A 21,845-nucleotide genomic window follows, 5' to 3' on the forward strand; every position below is an offset into this window, starting at 1 on the left:
CTACTTTTCTCCTGAGGAGCCAAGCCAAACTACACTCAAAGATGCATGATTTGGTTCATATGAACAATGGAAAAACTCATGATTTATAATTTGGTATTATATTGCCTCCGCATAACCCCATTTCTTCAGAAAAGATAGTCTACCTTCTAGAAAGGAAGACTATTTACTGCTAAGGCTTATCATGTTAACTATCATAAACAAGGCTGAAAACTAAGCCAGATGATATCATTCATGTTTACAATTGGTGAATTAAGCAACAACAGGGTTTGTGAAGAAATGGTCAAAGAATGGGATTGGGGTAGGATTCAGGTTGAGTACTATCATCACAAATCACGTCAAGCTCTTTAAAAAAATAACGCATTTTTATCATAAATATTTAGTGCAGATACTGGCATGAAAATCAGTATCTAAGTCAGAAGTCTGCCTTAAAATGGTGAAAATATTTCAATAAACTAATAGATTTTAATCTTCTCAGGACTACATATAGCTTATAAATTAGTTTTAAATGGAAAAAATATATTTAAAATGAATCAATCACTATTTTAGCAGATCATAAAGTCAAGATATTGCAAATAAGTTAACATAAAAGTTTTTGCTTTCACTTTAACATCAAAAACTTACTTGCTAGACTTTTATAATAGGCATAACCAGGTTTTCTAATTAATTGTGCACTTGTTACCCTCCCTCTCCACAATGCTCTTTTTCTTGTATTTCCTACACCTGGAGACAGGTACACAAGACAGAGACCCAATGTGTGAGTCCGGCTGCTGCACAACATTTCCTTCAGTGATGTTACAAATGCTGGTCAGGATCTAGTAGTAATTTGTCAACCATATCACAAATACATTCGTGGTTAAGTGGATTAGATTCCGAGGTGAGCTTTCTGTGGTATTCACAGGGAACTTAAGTACTGCTGTTTCTCTGAGAAAGTTGTGCCCAGAGTCCCAATGTTAACTAAAAACTGAAATATCAGCCAAGTTTGTGTGGGGAACACTTATATGTTTCCGTTTTGGAGAGAGGTCAAACTGTTGAAAGTAATGTTTTCAGAACTATAAGCTATAACAAATAAACATTTGCTTTCTCCTTCACATATAAATTCATTTTCACTATATCTAATGCTGAGAAAGAAAGAGTGAATCCATTAAAACTAGTGAGACATAATTGGCTTGTGGGATTTAAGAAATGTTTTATTGACTATCTAATTTGAATCTGCTTACACAACAAAAAGAAAAAGATCTAATATGTAATGAATGAGAAAAAATGTTTATCCTAACTTATTGCGTACAAATCCACAGCTTAACAATGTGATTTTAAAAGAAAGCACGAGACCATGCAACTGCTCTAACACACAGGGCTAGAAATAAAAGGTAAAAAGTACATTTGTTTTGGTAATTCTAAATATACAAATATAGTATTTACCAGATCTACCCTGTAGTATAGCACTGCTTAATTTCCAAATATACAGTCATTCAAAAACCTCAAAGAAATATTAAAAATGTTCCAGGCTATTTTACTGAACAATAACATTATGTTTTTGAGCTAACAGAGCTAAAAATACTATTTTTGGAGTTAAATGGCTAAGGAAGTAATGAAAATATTATTTTTTGTTTATTTTAATCCCATAGATGATTTTATGTTAGAGATCAATTATGTTAAAAGAAGACTGATGTGATAAAGAGAAATCAGTTCCAGAATCAAAGTTGTCTTCTTGGTAGAATGTCACAATTTATAACAATTCCCAAGCATATTCATATTAATCTACTCAAATAATTCTGAACAATTTATCGAGGGGACCCCTATTTAACATTATTTATTCTACACTGGCAGTTGGAATGGAATCCCTATAGTGTTAGTGTGGATAGTTCTCTAGGCTCTGATCTACCGCTCAAAGTAACATCCATGTTTAGGGTTGTTACGCACCTCGGAGGGATAAAGAATCAAAGGCATTGAGAGGCACAGAACTGATATTTTGGTCAAGAAGGGGAAGGATTAAGTTGAAACATTTAGTCCCTTCTACAATCAAGTCCTAACTATACCATAAAAAGTCTCAACCAAATCCTGATTAGTTCTTACCCTTTCAGAATTACATACTATACAGTGATTAGATACTGAAGAAAATAAAAGAAACATGAAAATACATGAAGAAATAGAAACATGGAATTTCTCACAAGGCCCTGAATTAAAAAAAAAATTTACAAAAGATCTTCTGAAAATAATCACTATTTGTGAGCTTATTAATACAGAGACCACCACTTTGTTTAAACTAAGTTAACTTACCAATAAAATAGTAAACAAACCAACATTTTAAACAATTTTATAAATTACTTGTCATTTTTTTGTTAGTGTCACTCTCTCAACAATATACAAAAATAACGCTACAGGACTATCCACCTAACCTGTCTCCATTTCTTGCAAAGTCCTGGGCCCTGGAAAGAGACTGGTCGTCAATCTTCACTGTAGATGTCCCCCGCAAAGGGCAGGTGCATGTGGCTGCCAGTGACATTGGGCAATCGAGATAAGTCTGGCAGGCTCTGGATCCGGGACCTGAGTTCTTTGCGCACCAGGGAAACTCTGGCTAACTTGCGCTTGTATTCCTGCAACATCAAATCACTTCCATTAGCATTGTGGGTGTTCAGAAAAGAGCTCTCTAGCTAACAAAGCTCTGCATAAAATCTGGTACTAGACTCAGTTCATGATAAATTCAAAAAAGATTATAATGTGATCTTTAGGATCAAAAGAGGGCCTTTGAAAATATACCACCAGGTAAATTCTATTATGAAAAACCACAAACTTAACTTGTTGTTTCACACCTATAAAGAGACTAACATGTTAATATACTTAACCGCAGCACAGAAGATTTGTAGGTATCCCTGAGTTTGGGATAAGAAAAATTACCTATTTATTTTCACAAAACTAAACTGAAATGTAACATTGTTTTCAATTGTGAATCCTGGTAACAAACCACAGGAGTATTCAGTACCTGTAAGATTTTCCTCCAATAGAAACCAGTTGTTTCAATATTACATTAGTTATTTTTTATAGCAATCATGAAATACTATTTATCACTACTTTGAAAATATGGTGATAAGTTGAGGAACCCACTAAATGTTATTTAATGTGTCAATAAAAAAGCACATATTATTGCACACATTTTATTATTTAAGTACTATATTCTACTATAACTTGTTTCTTTGTAATGCTATGCATTTTGTTTTCTACACTTAAAAGATTTAACTTGAAAAAGAGCCAAAGCCTTCATCAGACAACCAGAGATTTCCAATAGCACACAGAAGCAGACGGTTGCCCAAGATGTCAGATTGGAAAACAATCCATAATCATGTTTGGTTTTGAGAAAACAGTCCATTTTCTGTAGTGGGAATAAATCTTCTCAGGGGAAGTTTTCAGACTTCCATATGAGAAGAGAGAGGATCCTTTTATACTACATCACCTAATAAAATTTTAAGTGGGAATCCAGAAAATGGGTATTCTTCCTTCTAGAAAGACTATGACCTTTTCTCTCCCTCTAAGGCTGATCTCACAAACAAAACAGAGCAGGTGAGTGATAAGCTTTACATTGTGTAGAAAGCCTATCCACAAAGGACTCTTCTGTCATATTTCTAAACTCAAGCACATCAAAATCAACCATGATAATCTAAAGAGAATTCATATTTTTCAAGAGAACTCCAATTCCCACTACATATCAAGTAAGGGAAAATCTCTGAAACTGGGTCCAGAGCCCACAAATTTTGTAAAAACTGCCAAAATACAAATACACAGAATTGTGAACCATTTCTCTACAGGTTTTGTGCCTAAAGTGAAATCACTAGTGAAGTTTCTTTATACAGTTGACCCTAGAACAACATAGGTCCACAAGGCTTTTTTCTATCCACGCACTCTGAAGGCCATCTATAAGTTATGCATGGATATTTGACTGGGAGATGTTATGCAAAGGTCAACTGTATTACTGAGTCTCCTCTTTCAAAGAAATATTCCTGGTAGGGAAAGGGATTTCTTAAACTTATTACAACATAATTGCTCTCAGGGAATGGGGGGAAGAAGTAATCTAGAGCATGAGGAATTAGGCACACTGTCAGAGGAAGCAGGCAAGGTTGAGAGCTAGAAAAGTTCATGGATAACTTGGGGTACATAACAGGGGTGTCAACTCTTGCCATGTATATATACATCCTGCATTTCTAATCTGTCATGAATGAAAATCAAGGTAAAGTAAAACAGAGTTTCATAGGAATCTATAATCTCAAGGGGAGATTTTCCACTTTCCTTCTCCCCTTCATCAGTGATACACACTGGAAAACCAGGTTTCAGCGTGGTAGTTCAGAGTGGTGTACAAGAGATAAACCCCAGAGCATTTTACACTCTAAGTGCATACCTCTCAGCAGGATCTCATTACACATCTCATTTTGCACTCATTTCTCCCTCAGAACATGCTGGCTATGGGGGTAAAAACATATTTCCATCTGCTCTACTGTTCTTAGCTAAATCACTCTTGAATAATACCTAAAGCACTTTAGGGACAGCACGATATATTGGATGCTATTAAAACATGCTCAAAAGCAATTATTCTCTGTTCCTGTGGAAGCCAGATGTTTTGAGAGATGTCCCATCCTCAGTAGTCATAACTGCCCACCCTAATTTCTAGTATTCAGATAGTCTATTCTTCAATTGCTAAAAATATAAAATTTATCTTAATCCTTTGATTCAAATGAAAAAAGAGACTAGTTACAGAATGCAACAATGTTGCCAGTATTAATAACTGGCAAAACTGGTAAAAGTGAACCAGGAGAGAGCAGCATACATACATGTATTTGGAAAGTTTCAAGCCTTTTCCTTGCTTTCCCAACAAGTGCATTGCATGCAGAAAATCAGTAAGGAAACACTGGCCTTAAATGACCACTGGAGCAGATGGACTTAACAGATATATACAGAACATTCCATTCAAAAGCAACAGAACACACGTTCTTTTCAAGTGCACATGGAACATTCTCATATTATCTAGAATAGTTCACATGTTAGGCCACAAAGTATTAATAAATTTAAGAAGACTGAAATCATATCAAGCAACCTTTGCAAATACAATGATATGAAACCAGAAATCAAGAAAAGTGGAAAATTCACAAATATGTGGAGATTAAATAACATGCTACTGAACAACCTATAGATCAAAGAAATCAAAAGAAAAATTATTTTAAGACAAATGAAAAGAAAAATACAGAAACCAAAATATGTGGGATGCACAAAAAACAGTTCTAAGAAGTAAGTTCATAACAATAATGCCTATATCAAGAAACAAAAATAATCTCAAATAAGCAATCTAACATTACACCTCAAGGAACTAGAAAACAAGTAACAAAAAGCTCAAAGTAGAATTAAGGAAATAACAAAGACGAGAGGGAAGATAAATGAAATAAAGGGAAAAAAGGACAAAATAGAAAAGATAAATGGAATTGTTTCTTTGAAAATATAAACAAAGCTGACATTAGCTAAACTCACCAAAAGAAAGAGGACTCAAATAAATACAATCAGAAATGAGAGGAGACATTGCAACCAATACCACAGGATCATTAGTATTAATTCTTTGAATGTTTGTATAGAATTCACCAGTAAAACCCTCTGGTCTTGGGCTTTTGGATTTTGGGAGGTTGTTGACTATTGACTCAATTTCCTTACTAGTAATTGGTGTCTTCAGATTTTCTGTTGATAATCCAATGTTAAGAGGTTCTATGTATCTAGGAATTTGTCAGGGCAATGCAAATCAAAACTACAATGAGCTATCACCTCACACTTGTTAAAATGGCTATCATCAAACAGATAAGAAATAGCAAGAGTTGGGAGAAAAGGGAACCCTTGGTGGGAATGTACACTGGGACAGTCACTATGGAAAACCTCCAGTGTGGAGATTCCTCAAAAAATTAAAATAGAACTACCAAGTGATCCAGCAATTTGATTTCTGGTATTGATCCAAATAAAACAAAAATCACTATCGTGAAGAGATACATGTACTCCCATTTTCATTGCAGTGTTATTTATAGTAGCCAAGATAAGGAATTATACTAAGTGACCATCAATGGACAGATAAAGTGTGCTGCTTAACAATATTTTGTTAATGGCAGACCATATTTACAACAGTGGTACCAATAGGCCATAGCTTAGGTGTGTGGCAAACTATACTATGTTTGTGTAATTATTCTCTATGATGTTTGCATACTGACAAAATCACCTAGCAATCCTAGCAATGCCATCTGTGACAACACATATGGTCCTCAAGGACATCAGGCTAAATGAGGTAAGATAAAGGCAACTACTGTATGACCTCACTTATATGGGGAATCCCAGAACCAAACTCATAGATAAGAGAACAGATTGGTGGATACAGGAGGCATGGCATGGGGGATGAGCAAAATGGGTGAAAGAGGGCAAAAAGACTTAAAACTTTCACCTTTGGGGATGTACTATGTTACTAAGGTGACCATAGAATACTGTGTTGCAGGTTTGGAAGTTGCTACAAAAAAAAAAAATCTTTTTAAAGATTTATTTATTTATGCATACAAGAGCTGGGGTACAGGCCAGAGGTGCGGGGGGGGTGAGAGGATTCACCAGAGACAGAGTGGAGAACAGAACAGGCAGATTGATTGAAGTACACTGCTGAGGGGAGCAGTGGGCCAGTCAAGAGAAGTCTGCTTCGCCATGTGGGCAGCTCCCTGGCTGGCGGGGATCGAACTCGTGCTGCAGAGGCTTCGAATTGCTTCATAGTGCTGTGCTTAACCCTTTGTGCCACCAGGGGGGCCCCCGAAAAAGCTTTTTTTTCTTTTTTTTTTTTTTTTTACATTCTAAAAGGTCAGGTTTATTAGAAAAAGGAGAGAAAAAGAGATACCTGCATGGCCACAGGGAGAGCTGCTCTGCTACGAAAGATCTTAAAAGTTCTTATCACACACACACACACACACACACACACACAGACTTTCATAACTACATATGGTGACAATGTCAATTAATCTTTTTGTTAACTGATACATTTCTCAGGGTAAACAAATGTAGAATCATTCTGTAGTACACCTAAAAATAATGTTGCGTGTTAATTATACCTCAATAACAGGAACCAAGTAAAATTAACCAGAGAACCAGTTCCTGCCTCCAGAAATTCTTTCCCTTCCATCTTACCCAACTTTATCTAGCCAATATTTAAAAATTTAATAGGCCCATAAATATTGGGCCTCCCTGGTGGCGCAAGGGGTTAAGCACCACACTATGAAGCAATCTGCAGCCTCTGCAGCACGAGTTCGATCCCCCGCTGGCCAGGGAGCAACCCACATGGAGCAGCAGACCTCTCCTGCCTCGCCTGCTGCTCCCCTCAGCAGTGTATTTCAGTCAGTCTGCCTATTCTGCTCCCTACTCTGTCTCTGATGAATCCTCTCACCTCCCGCATCTCTGGCCTGTACCCCAGCTCTTGTATGCATAAATAAATAAATCTAAAAAAAAATTTAAAAAAGACCATACCTATTAGGTACATACTTCAATGAGTGTGTGTGTAAAGAAGCAGGTGTATGTGAATGCATACATGTGAGCAATTCATCTATGTAACAAAACCTTGATCCTGATATAGGCTGGATTTAGAATCCCAGGCTTCCTCATGCCACCCCTCCAAACTTTAAATCACTATTTTCCAAAATTCAGTTAAATGACATCCTTCATATGTCTTTACCACCAGTCAGCTATATTCTTGATATTTAAATAAACTCAGCTTATTTACATGAAGTAAGATTCATATAATCTGACATGTTGCACCTTGTTTATGTGCTAGCTTTGGATTTGACTCATATTAAAATAAACATATAGCTATGACAATAAATTGTCCTGAAGCAGCACACAGATACCACTTTGAAAAACAATGCTTTATCTTATCCTTATCAATTGTTTACATGAGTCACTTTACTTCTCCCTCACTATCCCCCTTATTCAATAAGAGCCATGTTTCTGTCCTTAATTGATTCACCCCTTACTTGCCACTGTGATCACTACCACCACAAGACAGGCATTATTTCAGTCTCTTGCAACTCTCAAGTCTGACCAGATTTTTTAGATCCAGTTTCAAAGATTCACTTCCATCTATCATATCCAAGCCTCTCCACTCTGCAAAACTTTTAGCCATGTTTTAGTGCAGATAAATTTTCATATTTTCTAGAAACATCCTCAGTTCCTGCCTGCCATTCTCACTCTTGGCTGCCAGCTGAAACTATCTCTGTGCTGTTTTTTTTACACATTATTTATGCATCCATCTTCATCTCAAGGACAGGAATCTTAAAAGCCATGGTACTGCAACATTATTGAATCAAGGGCCTCCGTAAGATGCAAGGGGTCTGAGCACTATGACACTATCAGGAGCCACTGCAGGAGCCACTGCAGTAAGAGTTCCATCCAGGGCCAGGGAGCTGACCCAACTGGCGCAGCAGACCTCCCCATCTCACCTGCTGCTCCCCTTAGCAGTGTATTTCAGTCAATCTGCCTGTTCTGCTCCCCACTCTGTCTCAGGTGAATCCTCTTTCTCATTCTCTCTCTCTCTCTCTCACACACACACCCTCTGGCCTATAACACAGCTTTTGTATGCATAAACAAAATATATCTTTGAGAAAATTTACTGAATCAGGAGGAGGTACAATTTTGTCTTGTATGTACAGCAAGTAGGTTAGAAATAGTTTGAAATCTGAACCACCATTACAGATTTACTTTATTTAATACTGAGTATATACCAAGCATCCAAATCTCATATATTACTTAAGATCTACTTTAAGACCAAATACTGCCAAATTTTTCCTAATCCAGCCTCACACTTCTGTGATGTTATGACTTCAGCTATTTCTGAACTTAAATACTACTATAGACATACTGCTTGACTTACGATGGGGTTACATCCAAATAAATCTTTCACAAGTTGAAAATAACTTTAAGTCAAAAATGCTGATTGGAAGCTAGTGCTCCTACTGCTGCCCAACATCACAAGATTATCATGGTAGTGTTTACTCAATGCTTCCCAATTTCACACCATTGTAAAGTGAAAGAATTGTATGCCAAACCATTGTAAGCAGAGATTGTACTGTTTTGTAGTCTTTATATCTGGCGTGTTCCTGTGTCCTGGTGTGAACAGGTTCCCAGTCCCTGGGTGTGGTGGCAGGACTGGATGCCAGTACTGTCTCCTCAGTTTACTACCTATGTGATTGTAGGCAAGGAGTTAAGATTAGCTAAGCCTCAAACTTTCCTTTACAAAAAAAACACTGGTATCAGTTTTACAGGAATCTGAGGTATAATGTGGGAGTTTTGAAATTATGAAATGTTAGGTAATTCTGGTTATTCTAAGATAGAGTCATGTTGCTGTAAGAACAATGAAGAGAATAAATTTCCTGAAATTTGGAGTTCTTACGGGTTGACTCAGAAGCAGTTATAATTCCAGTTGCTTTAAATAACTATTTGACTGTAAGTATATGACTTTCCCTTGCAGATGCTAATAATTCTGCTCTCTTTCATACATGACTGTGACTTAAAAAAAAACATATGGAGAACTTCAACTGTGTCCACATGTTATCTTTAGTGGGCATTAAGCAACTGCAAACATCACATCTATCCTTGCTTCCTACCCACTCCTTGAGAGAATACTTGGAAGAGAAAATTATGAAGCCAAAGAAAGCCCACTCCCGGTCCTAGCAAGCAAGCTGTGTAGCTTTTGTAGGAAGTATGTTTGAGCACAGTCCAGAGTTTAAAATACTCAGAAAACAAGGCTTAGATAAGTCATTCTCTTTTACTTTTCATTTGTGAAGTTAATTTCAGGGTTCAAGTAAAACAGTAAGATTGAGCTGGGCAGACCATTCCTAAATGGTTTTCTTTTTTGACATCTATTTTATTATGTCCTTCATCTCTCTTAAGATGTTGACAAGTCTTTCCTAAGCAACTGTATTTAATATAACTCTGAAGCTTTGATTCTCATCCGTTAGGATAATTTACATTACTTAATTTCACTTTTCCTACCCTGGTATTGGGGCTCTATACTAGCTAGGTAAGATAGGAAAAGTTAACTTAAGTATTAAGATTTTAAAACAAATTTTTAAAAACAAAGCAAGAAATTTCATTTTAGGGACTTCCTAAGACTGTGATCAGTCATGTCTGTTGTGATCTTCAGGGAACAGAGTACAAAGCAGGTGAAGATTTCAGTGGTTTGCCCTTAGTAATTTCATAGAAAACAAATACCCAAATTTAACTTGGGATGTGATCCTGCTAGTGAGATTTTTAAAATATAAAACCTAATCATCAAATCCTTTCTCATTTCTCGTCACATTATCCTACACATCTCTGATGGAACCATTTTTACTTAAAAACGAAAAATTTTACCTTTTAGTGGGAGTTTAGTGTAAATGTGTCACTTAAGTCAACATTTTTAGGTCCTTTCAAAGGTTATTATCATTCTTTTTTATTTATTTATTTATTTATTTTTGCCCAAAGTTGCTGCTGGTTATATTATCATTCTCTTAAATAACTATTCTCTTAAGTACAGTAAACGTTTATTTTTAAAAATAGCCTTGAAATAATTCCCACCTGTTAATAAGTTACAATTCTATGACTGCAGAGTGTTCATTAGCCTTCTATATTGTTAACAAGTGACAAAAACAAACCAAAACAATCCCAAATGCCTACCTATTCTGGGTTTTGAAGTTACTAAACTGCAGTGATAATAATTTTATTGCGGTAAATAATTACATTTCTACATTTCATCTAGCACTCTAAAACCCTAACCAAAATTTTGATGTGCTAACTAAAGGTCAACCATTGTAATAAGTACCCCCTTTAACTTTCATAGGTATAGAGTATTATCCTTGCATTATAGATTATGAAAGGAAATTAATCACCTAAGAAACTTCTCCCAAAGTTAGCAGATAGGGGCAAAAAGGAAATTTAACCTAAACCATCCTCATGCTTAACCATTATACTATCCTGCTTCTCATAACTTAGAATTTTTACTGAGCTGAATATTTGAAGGAGTATGTTATCAAACATAGGATCACCACAGTGATTGGACTAGCAATATGTCCCTAAAATACAAAATGCAACTGATTTGGATTAAGGCAGTCTAGTTCTGCCATTAGAGTATCTCTGGAATCCTCAGTAGTGTAGAAATTTCATTTTCTTATGAATAATAGAAATGGGGGCTGAGATTAAATAAAAAAAAAAAAGAGGAACCAGTAACTGTAATAGTAACAACAACATGGAAAAAGACACAAAGGAAACAAGAAAAAGGAAGGATTTAGTTCAACAGTTGAATCAGGACTGCTGTCTAGCATTCCAGGGAATCTAATCATTATCAAATTTGACAGGGGTGGGGGTGAAGAGTGAGTGGTGAGTGATAATCCAGGACCTCATAGGACACATATAACTTAGACCCTTTATTAAGCAATTTCAAACTCAAGTGGGGAGAAGGTATTTAAGAATGTTACATCCCTGCTCAATCCTCAATACTCTCATGTTGAGAGTGAAGTTCCAGGAGTAGACTAAGATTTGTACCATTGCCCAAAAATGCTGAAACACATATTTTTGCTGAATACCTACTAACATCTTCCAGAATAGTTTGAGTAGAACATTCTTAGGTAAACATTAGACTCAACATTTCTCTCATCTTTCATCTTGACCATCTCCAGCAACAAATTCATTATTTATCCTTCACTTTTGAACACTCATTGATGGATATTAGTATTCTAGATAGGTGGTGTTTTTCAATACTTTTGGCCCCATTCTTTAATTGCTTGTGTGATTCTGCTTCTAAGTCCACTGTAATTGTTATCCTTGATAGAATGTTTTCACCCCTCGATTTTTTAAGATTTTGTCTTTTCTGCAGTTTAACTAACCATAGACTGTAGTTTTGTTTGCTTTTTGATATTCTGCTTGGTTTTTGTTTCCTGTGTTTCTGGCATCAGTGCTTTATTCATGTCTGTCATTAATTTCGAAAATTCTTGATCATCAGTACTTCAAAGTATATTTTTTTAAAGATCCACTTATTTATGCATACAAGAACTAGGGTACAGGCCAGAGGTGTGGCGGGGAGGTGAGAGGATTCACCAGACACAGAGTGGGGAACAGAACAGGCAGACTGACTGAAATACACTGGGGAGGGGAGCTCCAGGCGACAGGAGTGGTCTGCTGCGCCATGTGGGCAGCTCCCTGGCCAGGGATCAAACTCCGGTTGCTGCAGTGGCTGCAGACAGCTTCATAGGTTGTGTCTTAACCCCTTGTGCCACAGAGAGGCCCTACTTCAAAATATTTCTTCTGCTTCATTAGTTCCTTCTGATATTCCAAAGAAATACCTTTCCAAGCTGTCCCATAATCTTGAATGTTCTAGGGTTTTCTTCTTTCCTTTCTGCATTTCAGCTTGAGAAGTTTCTATTGATCCAGCATCAAATCCCAGATTTTTTCCTTAGCTGCATTCATTTGAGGTGTCAAAGGCAATCTTCATTTGTCATTGTTTTTTATTTCCAGCTTTTGCTTTTGATTCTCTAAGTGTCTTCACCTTTCCACTTTCATCTACTCTTACAGTGTTTATTTTTCCATTAGAGACCTTAATAAAATATTCAACTGTTACAATTCCTGGCCTAATAAATCCAAAATATCTGCTGTAGTGAATCTCTTATGAGCCTTGTTTTGTTTCTTCAAATTGCTTTTTTGCGTTTTTAGCAAGACTTGTAATATTGTGCTAAAAGCTGAACCTGACGTATCAGGTAACTAGGAACTGAGGTTAAATAAGTTAGTGTTAAGTTTGCATTAATATGGCTAGGAGTTGCTTTGTGTTTAAGGTTTGCTGTATATGTAAATGGCAGAGGCTTAAACCATAAAATAGTAATTTCACATTAGACGGTCCTAACTGGCAGATTGGTCTTGTCACCTGTAATATATCCACTGTCCTAGTAATGCTCTCCCACATAAACTCAGTTCCTCTCTTCTGTTAGTTTTTCAAGCATTTTAAGATAAGTAGCATATAAATTATACTCGTCCCTCACTCTGACCTCTGATATCCCCAGTTCCCTCAACTGTTCAAGGTATTCTGCTTCTATTTCTTTTACCATCCTGATTCCTGCCTTTTGGTAATATAAATCCGGAGACTAACACAGAAACCTGGTGTCCAACATCCAGTGAAATAGAACTTACTTTCCATATACTGAACACTTAATCAGTAAAGCCTAACACTTTATAACAGCTATGTCACCATGCTGAACAATAGTTACATGATCAGTGCTTACTCCTCTAAAGTGATGCCAAGTCAGGGCCTCACAATATTGTAGTTAGCTCAGGGGCATCTAAATGTAACAACTGAGAGACGTTTTCAAACAGAGATACAGGGTAATGAAAGCAATACAAGATTTCACACTGATCCTCTTCCAACTTGCACTGATTATGGACCAATGATACTCAACTGCGAGCCATGGGGAAGTATCAGAGGCAACCCTAAATCAGCTTACGTTGTAAGAAAATTTGTATACATATATGCATTTTTAAAACTCAAAAAAAGTTACGAAAGTTCATGTTCTTCTCATTCTATAATTTTCCTGTTTAAATATGCACTTTTTAATTAAACAATGCATTTAGCCAATAATTAAAATCTCAGTACAAATTAGAGTAACATTTACTGTAATATATCTAACACCTATCCAAATTTATCAATGAACTGCCTACTTAATATTTGTGCATTTTCTTGTACATAAACTATCTCAATTCTAACATGTATTAAATTTTATTAATCCTAAAAAAAACTACCAAGAATATTATATTAGAGTAAGATGACTGGCGTGTAGCAAGGTTCTAAGACCAGAGAGCAGCTTTGTTCTAGAGCAGTGAATTTCTCTAGAACTTCACTTAAACACTGGCCAGACTTGGGAGATGCTTTACAAAGAATGCTTGCTTTAGGAAGTTAAACCTGAGAGAACTTTACATTAATGTTCATCTAAATGAAATATAGTTCTCTTTATAGTTCTCTTTAAATTGTTGACTGATGGATAACTACTTAAGGGGTTCACATTTTAACAGTCTGATGTGTGTAATGATATCAAAATTATCAAGACTTAACTTCAATCTAACATGAATCTTACACTTAAAATGCAATGAATAGAATAATTAGATGGTATAGCTATCAATAATACCATTCCACCAATACATTAACATGATGTACTGAATCAATGGGATTTTTATTAAAAAATTAACTTTCAACATTCTTGATAGTAAACATCCTCTTGCTAGTTTGTAACAGAGACCTAGTTCTTTCAATAATCTAAGAAAGTATTTAACCCAGGTAGATAAATGGAGCCTTCTTTAAAAAAAATCCCAGTCACTTGAAAGGAAGGAAACAATTAAGTGCTGGCCAGCTATAATGTTAAGATCAATTTCACAAACATTTTTTAAAAGATAAAATTGCATATATGCAACTACCTAAAACAAAAATCAAAACAGAATAGGATGAAATACACCCAAATTTGAATGGCTGCTTCCATCCGTTGGCATATTCTTGAGAGTAGTTATTTTTCATGATTTTCCAAATTTTCTATAATAAACATGTATTGGTTTTATGATGGGAGATTTCTAGGCAAGGAAGGAAAAATTTAATCTCTGCACATTATTTTTGTAAGTTGAATTAAACTAAACTACCCAGAAGCTCTCAACTATGAGATAAAGGATAGAGGGAAAGTCACAAACACTGAATTTCAGAACTAGAATAGCTCTTATAAAACATTAGGACTGATATCTACATTTTGAAGATGACAAATGGACTCAATATCATAGGATTTCTTCAAGTTCACACAGTAAATTCTAGACCCATAAACCCAAATTCTCAGTTCATTATACTAATACTCCATACAAATTGAAGACTAACCTAGTAGTATTTGGCTATGTACAGTATGGCTATAATTGCTCATTACTCCACGTACAAAAATGTTTTGTTTTAAATATTTTATTTATTTTTGCTTAGAACTGGGGTGTAGGCCAGAAGTGCGGGGGGTAAGGGTTCACCAGAGTAGGGAGCATTGCAGGTGGACTTATTGAAATACACAGCAAGAGGGAACAGCAGGTGAGACAGGAAAGGTCTACCATGCCATGTGGTTTAGCTTCCTGGCCAGGGATGGAACTCAGGCAGTAGTAGTGATAACACTGAGACTCAACCCTTAGACCACCAGAAAGGCCCACAAAATTGTTCTTAATCTATAGTTTTTACAAGACTAAAGGAAATATATTTATACATAAAATGTGTTATATATACAAAATAGCATACTGAAATGTTATCAAGAACTAAATGATTTCAATGTTTTTATTTTTATGTATTTTAAAAATTTCCCTTGTAGGTATATACTAATATTTATATGCTAAGCGTTCCTCTTTTAAAATAGTGTCTCCCTCATACAGATCACAAGCAAAAATGGGGTATTATAACACTACCTTGACATAGAGTAAATGCTAAGTATTACTATTTTGTAATTTTTAAAGATGTCCCCTACAATGACGTTTGAGTGCAAAAGCATGGTTTCAGTACCAGTACAAAGGCACTGCTAATTTTTTACCCACATAATATATGTACATATTTCCTTGATGTATTACTAGATTTTATTCAAGAGGTTGAAGAATTCTGGGTATTTCAAAATTAATTAGCTATTAAAGGCTTTAAGAGCAAGGTTTCTTGGTGAGCAGGGCTTTTTGTCATTTTTTGCATCATAAGTATGAAGCTCAAATGTTGAGAATCAGGCTTACTGATTAGTCAGACAGGGGGACAATATGGAAGAGCAGGCAGAATGAAATCTCACAGGCACAGCCTAAGTCAGCATCCTAGAAATCAACCCAACCCACTAGCACTAGTCATTCAGATGCTCCATTAAACCCTGCAGGTGATCAACTGTAAGGTCTAGATATGAGTAAAGAGAAAAAGGCTCAGCCGGCATATGATACCAGATGCAAGATAGAACACTACATTCTGACAGCATGAAGAAAGTTTTACTATTTGCAGCTCTCACTGTTTCCTTTTCCTTCCCAATTCTCCATCTGTTTTTTCTTCATCTTGTTCTTCTCTTCTCCACTTTGCTTTTGTCCCCTTGCCCTATCAGGGAACTCAAAAAAGCAAATACTGTTGTCATTTAGAACTATACCGTGAAATATTCAGTTCTGCACCATCTACAGGATATCTTCAGCTATTGCACAAAGCTAACTTTGTGTGAAATGTATAATAAACACTATATATAGATAAACCTCAACAGCTTTTTTGATACTAAATTCAGGTTCTCTGATGCTACAGTCAGCATCAGCTTTGAACAGCACACTGTGGTGTTACGCAAGTGCTGATACTTATGATGAGAAACAACAATGGGAAATCAGACATGCTGAGAGTGGCAAATATTTAGGTCCACTCAAGATACTCCCTGGACCTCCGCTGATTGGTTGAATGTTCGACACTAAATGAAAAGGAGAGCGGAATTTTATAATTCTGAATTGGGATTCAGCATCAATAAATGTCAGTGATCCAAATGCAAAAAGAATTTCACGAATGCAAAGAGGATCACAGTACTTCCTTCTATTGCATGAAAAGACAAAAGAATAGCAAACTGTTACACATCTTTTGCTTGACAGACTGAAGGGAAGTTGATGAGACTGCCATTAAAATCAGCACTGCAATCGCCAGCTCAGTTCACTAAAAAACTGAATTCTTCCCAAACTGAAGATCGGATCTTCCTTGACTACTAAGTGTTATTCCTATTTAGCTAACAGAATGAGCTATTAATTTAAAATTGAAGTTTATATTTAATTATGTCTTTACTAATTTTACATTTCAAATCATATATAAAGGCTTCTAAAAATCATGACTATAATAACTTTATAATTAAAAAAAAACTCCCTGGGGGAAAAGTCCCTCATAGTATACAATTTTGTTCCTAAAATTTAGTGTAATTCATTTTATTCACCTTTTAGGGAATGTATTATGTGCAAAGGTAGACCACCAACTTACTTCATTAGGGTTAAACTTCAGCACAATTTCAGTTTTCAAAAATCTCCCAAATTATCTCACTTGTTCTCCTGTTCCATTCTAATCTCTCCTCAGAATTATAGTTTTGACACTGCTATTTACCGATTCCTTGCCTAGAATCCCTAAACATTGCTTCATCAAAATAAAAAAGTAGTTTCTAGTTACATGGCTGAGAGGAAACCCGCTTTTATGATGAATATCAGTTAGGAGCAGGGCAAGGATCTCCATGTATTTAGGCATTTTTAACAGTTTATATTGTGCTGGTTTTCCTATTAACTATTTCCAAATGGAAAGCTCTTCCCTCTAAGCCTGCTATCTTAAGTAATTTCTGAAAATGCTGTGTGGTTTCAGGGATGCTTTTTATATTTACGTAACTATAAAGTACACATACAATCTGCTTGGGTTGTCATTAAGTCCATAAGATCTAGCTTGCACAACAGCAGTGATAGGTTTTCCAAATAGAAGATCCCTATCACTTCTGGGTACTCCCCAGGGTCCAGAAGGGACTCTGCCCTTTTACTCTTCCCCAAGTTCCCACACAGATAAGACTCCTCATCACTTCTACCTGGGCCAAGACAAAGAGGACACAGATGTTGACCCTTCCAATTGTTTCCAGTGCAGAGCCCTCAGTCACTGTGTGTTGTTCCAATCTCCTGCTTCCAGGTGTCCCATTTTGTGTAAACGCATCTATTCTTCAAGGGTACACACCAGGAAATGGTTTCTTTCTTCATTTCCTGTAAGTGTATGTCCATTTGAGGTAGAGCTGACACCCATAACATTCCTTCTCTTATTACAGCAAAGTTTATTTATACACATCATATACAGTAAATTTAATTTCTTCATTTCTTATGTATCTATTTCTCTAGCTATATCTCTCTTTTAAACAATCTTTATCAAACATTATAATGGAACTTTCTGTACTATCCAACACAGTAGCCAAATGCCACACATGAATACTGAAAACTGAAACATGGCTAATGTCAAGAAATTTTATTTTAAATTTTAATTTTAGTATCAATTTAAATAGCACATGTGGCTAATGGCCACCCAAACAGCACAGCTGTGTAACTTTACATTTCACCTCAATGTCTCCATTTCATGTCACTTCTTCCATTCAATTTCACCCTCTTCATTAATTCCCCCTCATTATAGCTTTATATTTATGTAATAGATCTGTAACGTAATATATATTTACATACATCTCATTATATAGTTCTATAATAGACTATACTAGGTTTTATTGTTTATTATTGTATTTAATACATATTTTCTGTAAGTTCTAGGAAGAGAAAGAAGATGCATCTCAGTCTAACATCTTAAAATAGAAGCCAAGGGTAGAAAGTCTAAGCCCCTATTCTGCTTTTCTCTAGAGTAAAACTCTAAGTCAGGCAAGGAACACTGTGTACACCACACCTAAACTGAACCATGTCTCTTAACACATCAATTATATTCTACAATACTGGGTTGAAAGGTAGAAAACACTTTACGCTTACCTGATTTCTTAGATAACTGCTTCCAAGAAAACGTAAAGAACTACCAAAAGGGTGAATACCAACACTATACCTAAAGTTGAAAAGGTAGATTCCATGGACAGACAAGTAGGCCTCATGCATCTAAGTCACAGTCTCAAAAAAATGACTGAATGTATTTAAAAGAACTTAAGAAACCAGGTGCAATCATTGAGATGCTAAAAACATAATTAGCAATAAACACACTTCCTTCATGAGAGGGCTATAGATATAAAAATACTGCAGGTATCTTACTCTTTTAGAGTACCTCTAGAAAGAAGACAAATTCAATGGTTAAATAAAACAGTATCAGCTAACTAGAAAACCTCCAAGTTGTTATGCTTTGACCTGAAACTTCTGAGGTACTAACTATATGTTGGGCAGTTTTAAGGACCCAGATCACTTATTTCTCCTAATAACCCTATAGATAATGTAACTATTATACCTACTTTACAGACAAGGGAACTGAGGTGTAAGGTCAAATGCCTGGTCCAATATCACTGAGTTAGTAAGAGGTGAAACCAGAATTTAAACTTGGGCAAAATCCAGTTCTAGATTGATCGAAGATCTAAGACCAAAGTCAAAGGAGGAACATTTTCAACCACAAGTTTATGTATGTTTCTGGCCTTAATGCTACAGAATTTTAAAAAAATATATATCTTTAACTTAGAATATATCTTTAAGAACTTTGTAGATTTCAAAGAGAATCAAAACAAGAAATGAAAAAAGTCAAAATTTGGGCCTCCGCGGTGGCGCAGCGGTTGAGCGCTGGGTTGCGAAGCTGCCCGCAGCCTCTGCAGCGCTGGTTTGAGGGTCCCACATGGCGCACAGAACTCTCCTGCTGCACCCGCTGCTCCCCTCAGCAGTGTATTTCGTCAATCTGCCTGTTCTGTTCCCCGCTCTGGCTCTGGGGAATTCTCTCACCCTCTGACGCTTCTGACTGTACCCAGTGCTTGCATAAAGAAATAAATAAATCTTAAAACAAAAAAAAAAAAAAAAAAAGAAAAAAGATTTAAAAAAATTTCTATAGGCTGAGACATGACTCAATAATAAAGACATATTTTAAAAACTAATCACATAAAAATTGGATGAAGATTGCGAAGATTAGCAAATGCTGATGCTGAAAACAAACAAACAAGGTTTGAAGTACTCCCAAAATTAGCATGAGGGAAGAAAAATGTCAATACTACATGGTTAAAAATGAGTATACTCCATTAAAAAAAACTTAGAGTCTAGAAGAAAAAAAAAGCTCATATGCTACAAAAATAATGTCATAAATCATTTATGCTATCACAGAGTTTATTTCATTGTGAGGTAGGACAGGAATTTAGCACATAGGCTGCAACTCTCCCCACCTAGCCCCATTCACTAACTCTGAGGGGAAAAACAAAAGGCCTGTCTATACACATTTCAGAGTGAGGTGAACTAAACCATCTTAGGTAAGACTCTTTATCTCACTTGCCCAATGGGCACCACTGTTGTGAAACTCTAGCTGATGAAAAGTTATGATTCAGTGGTCATGCTAAACAAAACTGGTTAGAACCCATTCAGGACCACATCTGTGAATCCTTGCCCCCTCAAACTAAGAAAATATTTCTATCAGCAGCCTCAAGACTAAAGGCTCTATTCTCTCTTGAATTTTTCCACACTCATTCTTGACTATGTACTATTATCACCTGCAATAAAGCTTACTTCTAACTCTCACATGAATTCTTTCCTACAGAACTAAAGAACCTCCCTTAGCACCCAAGGGCCCCATGAGTAGTACTTCAAATATTCTTTATTTACAGGATAAGAAATAAAAGACTCATAATGTACTTGTTAACTGAACGCACTCTCAATGATAGAGCTGACTCAATAATCAAACTGAGGATTCAGGGGGCCTCCCTGGTGGCACAAGGTGTTAAGTCTAAGCACTATGAAGCTACCTGCCATCACTGCAGTACGAGTTCGATCCCCAGCCAGGGGGCTAGCCCACATGGCACAGCAGCTCTCCTGTCTCACCCGCTGCTCCCTTCAGCAGTGTATTCCAGTCAATCCGTCTGTTCTGTTCCCAACTCTGTCTCTGGTGAATCCCCTCACCATCCCATCTCACCACTACCTCTGGCCTATAACCCAGAGCTTGTATGCATAAAAAAATAAATCTTAGGGGAAAAAAAAAAAAAGTGAGGATTCAAATGTGGGAAGCAGTCCAATAGATTTTATTTTGTGAGAGCTGTATTAGTAATCACAAGTTTGCATTTAGTTTATATGGGTAAGAATAGTGAGTCACTGACTTAATGCAATCACTCCTGATAGATGGGCCTTCTAGTTTAAGTGGTCCAGACCTAAAAATATGCTGATGCTCAAAAAAAGGCAATACATAGATGAAAAGGGTGGGTGCCCTCTGTTAAATCTTTGTTTATCTGAAAGACCAGCTTTCACTTCAGGACTCAGATACCTGCATACAGGATGGAGCCAGTGAAGATGGTTTTGTTCTCTTGCCTAGTAGGCCAGGGTTGGGATCACAGAAAATTTCATGATGCTTACAGTTTTATTGTAACTATCTACTTTGCCTACTGAAAAGATCCTTTGATTCCTTCTCAGAGCCTATTACTTTCCTATATTTCCTTACATTAGCCTAAATCCATGGGTTAGGAAAAATAATCTAAAACTGAGGAGAGAAAAAGCATTAAGCACTCATTGGCAGTAACAAAAATGTAAGAATTCAACCAACGAAGAAGCTCCTATTAAGGTTCCTAAACAGCAGACAGTAGTTAAACAGAATTTTACATGTAAAATAAATAGATCCAAACTCCCAGTGACTTAGGCAAGTTCTGGAGGTTTAACTACTTTTATAGTACTTAAGGGCACTGGCAATCTTCACCTGTTGGGACTCCCAATAGCATAAAGAGAATCCAAGGATTACAATTACCAAATAAATGGGTGCTGGGTGTTGTGGTGGGTGTTCTGACCTAATAGAGGCAGGTCCCACAAAGGTCTGGGCAAACTGGGTAAACTCAAAAAACTCTGGCACTAAACATCTCCTCAGACAGATTGCCTTGGACTTGCCCTCAAGTTGCAAGATGCAACAACGAATCACTTCTTTCACAGAGAGGCAAAAAATTAAATCTGACAAGACAACCTCCAGCATTAGACAATAATCTTACATTGGACACACAGAGTTCTCCTTATATAAGAATAAGTGTGTAACAAAACAGCAGCAGCGGCAGCAGCAGCATCAAAACCCATGAATAGACTTAACGAAAATGAGGAAAAATGGTGAGAAAAGGTGAACACAGAGAAAAACTCAG

The 21,845-nt window shown here is 36.3% G+C and overlaps 1 protein-coding gene across 1 annotated transcript in view; it reads right to left on the minus strand.

The window, feature by feature from the left end:
• Nucleotides 1–2,444: 2,444 nt before the first annotated feature.
• RPRD1A (regulation of nuclear pre-mRNA domain containing 1A) overlaps nucleotides 2,445–21,845 on the minus strand; it is a gene marked incomplete at both ends in the record, with an annotated part of 65,415 nt that continues 46,014 nt past the window's right edge. Inside the window, one exon of the mRNA XM_084252150.1 lies at nucleotides 2,445–2,594. Within this exon, the coding sequence (XP_084108276.1) occupies nucleotides 2,445–2,594 (150 nt within the window). The remainder of the gene's footprint in view (nucleotides 2,595–21,845) is intronic.

This window comes from Talpa europaea (assembly GCF_964194135.1).
Source record: "Talpa europaea genome assembly, chromosome: 13".
Taxonomy (NCBI): Eukaryota; Metazoa; Chordata; class Mammalia; order Eulipotyphla; family Talpidae; genus Talpa; species Talpa europaea.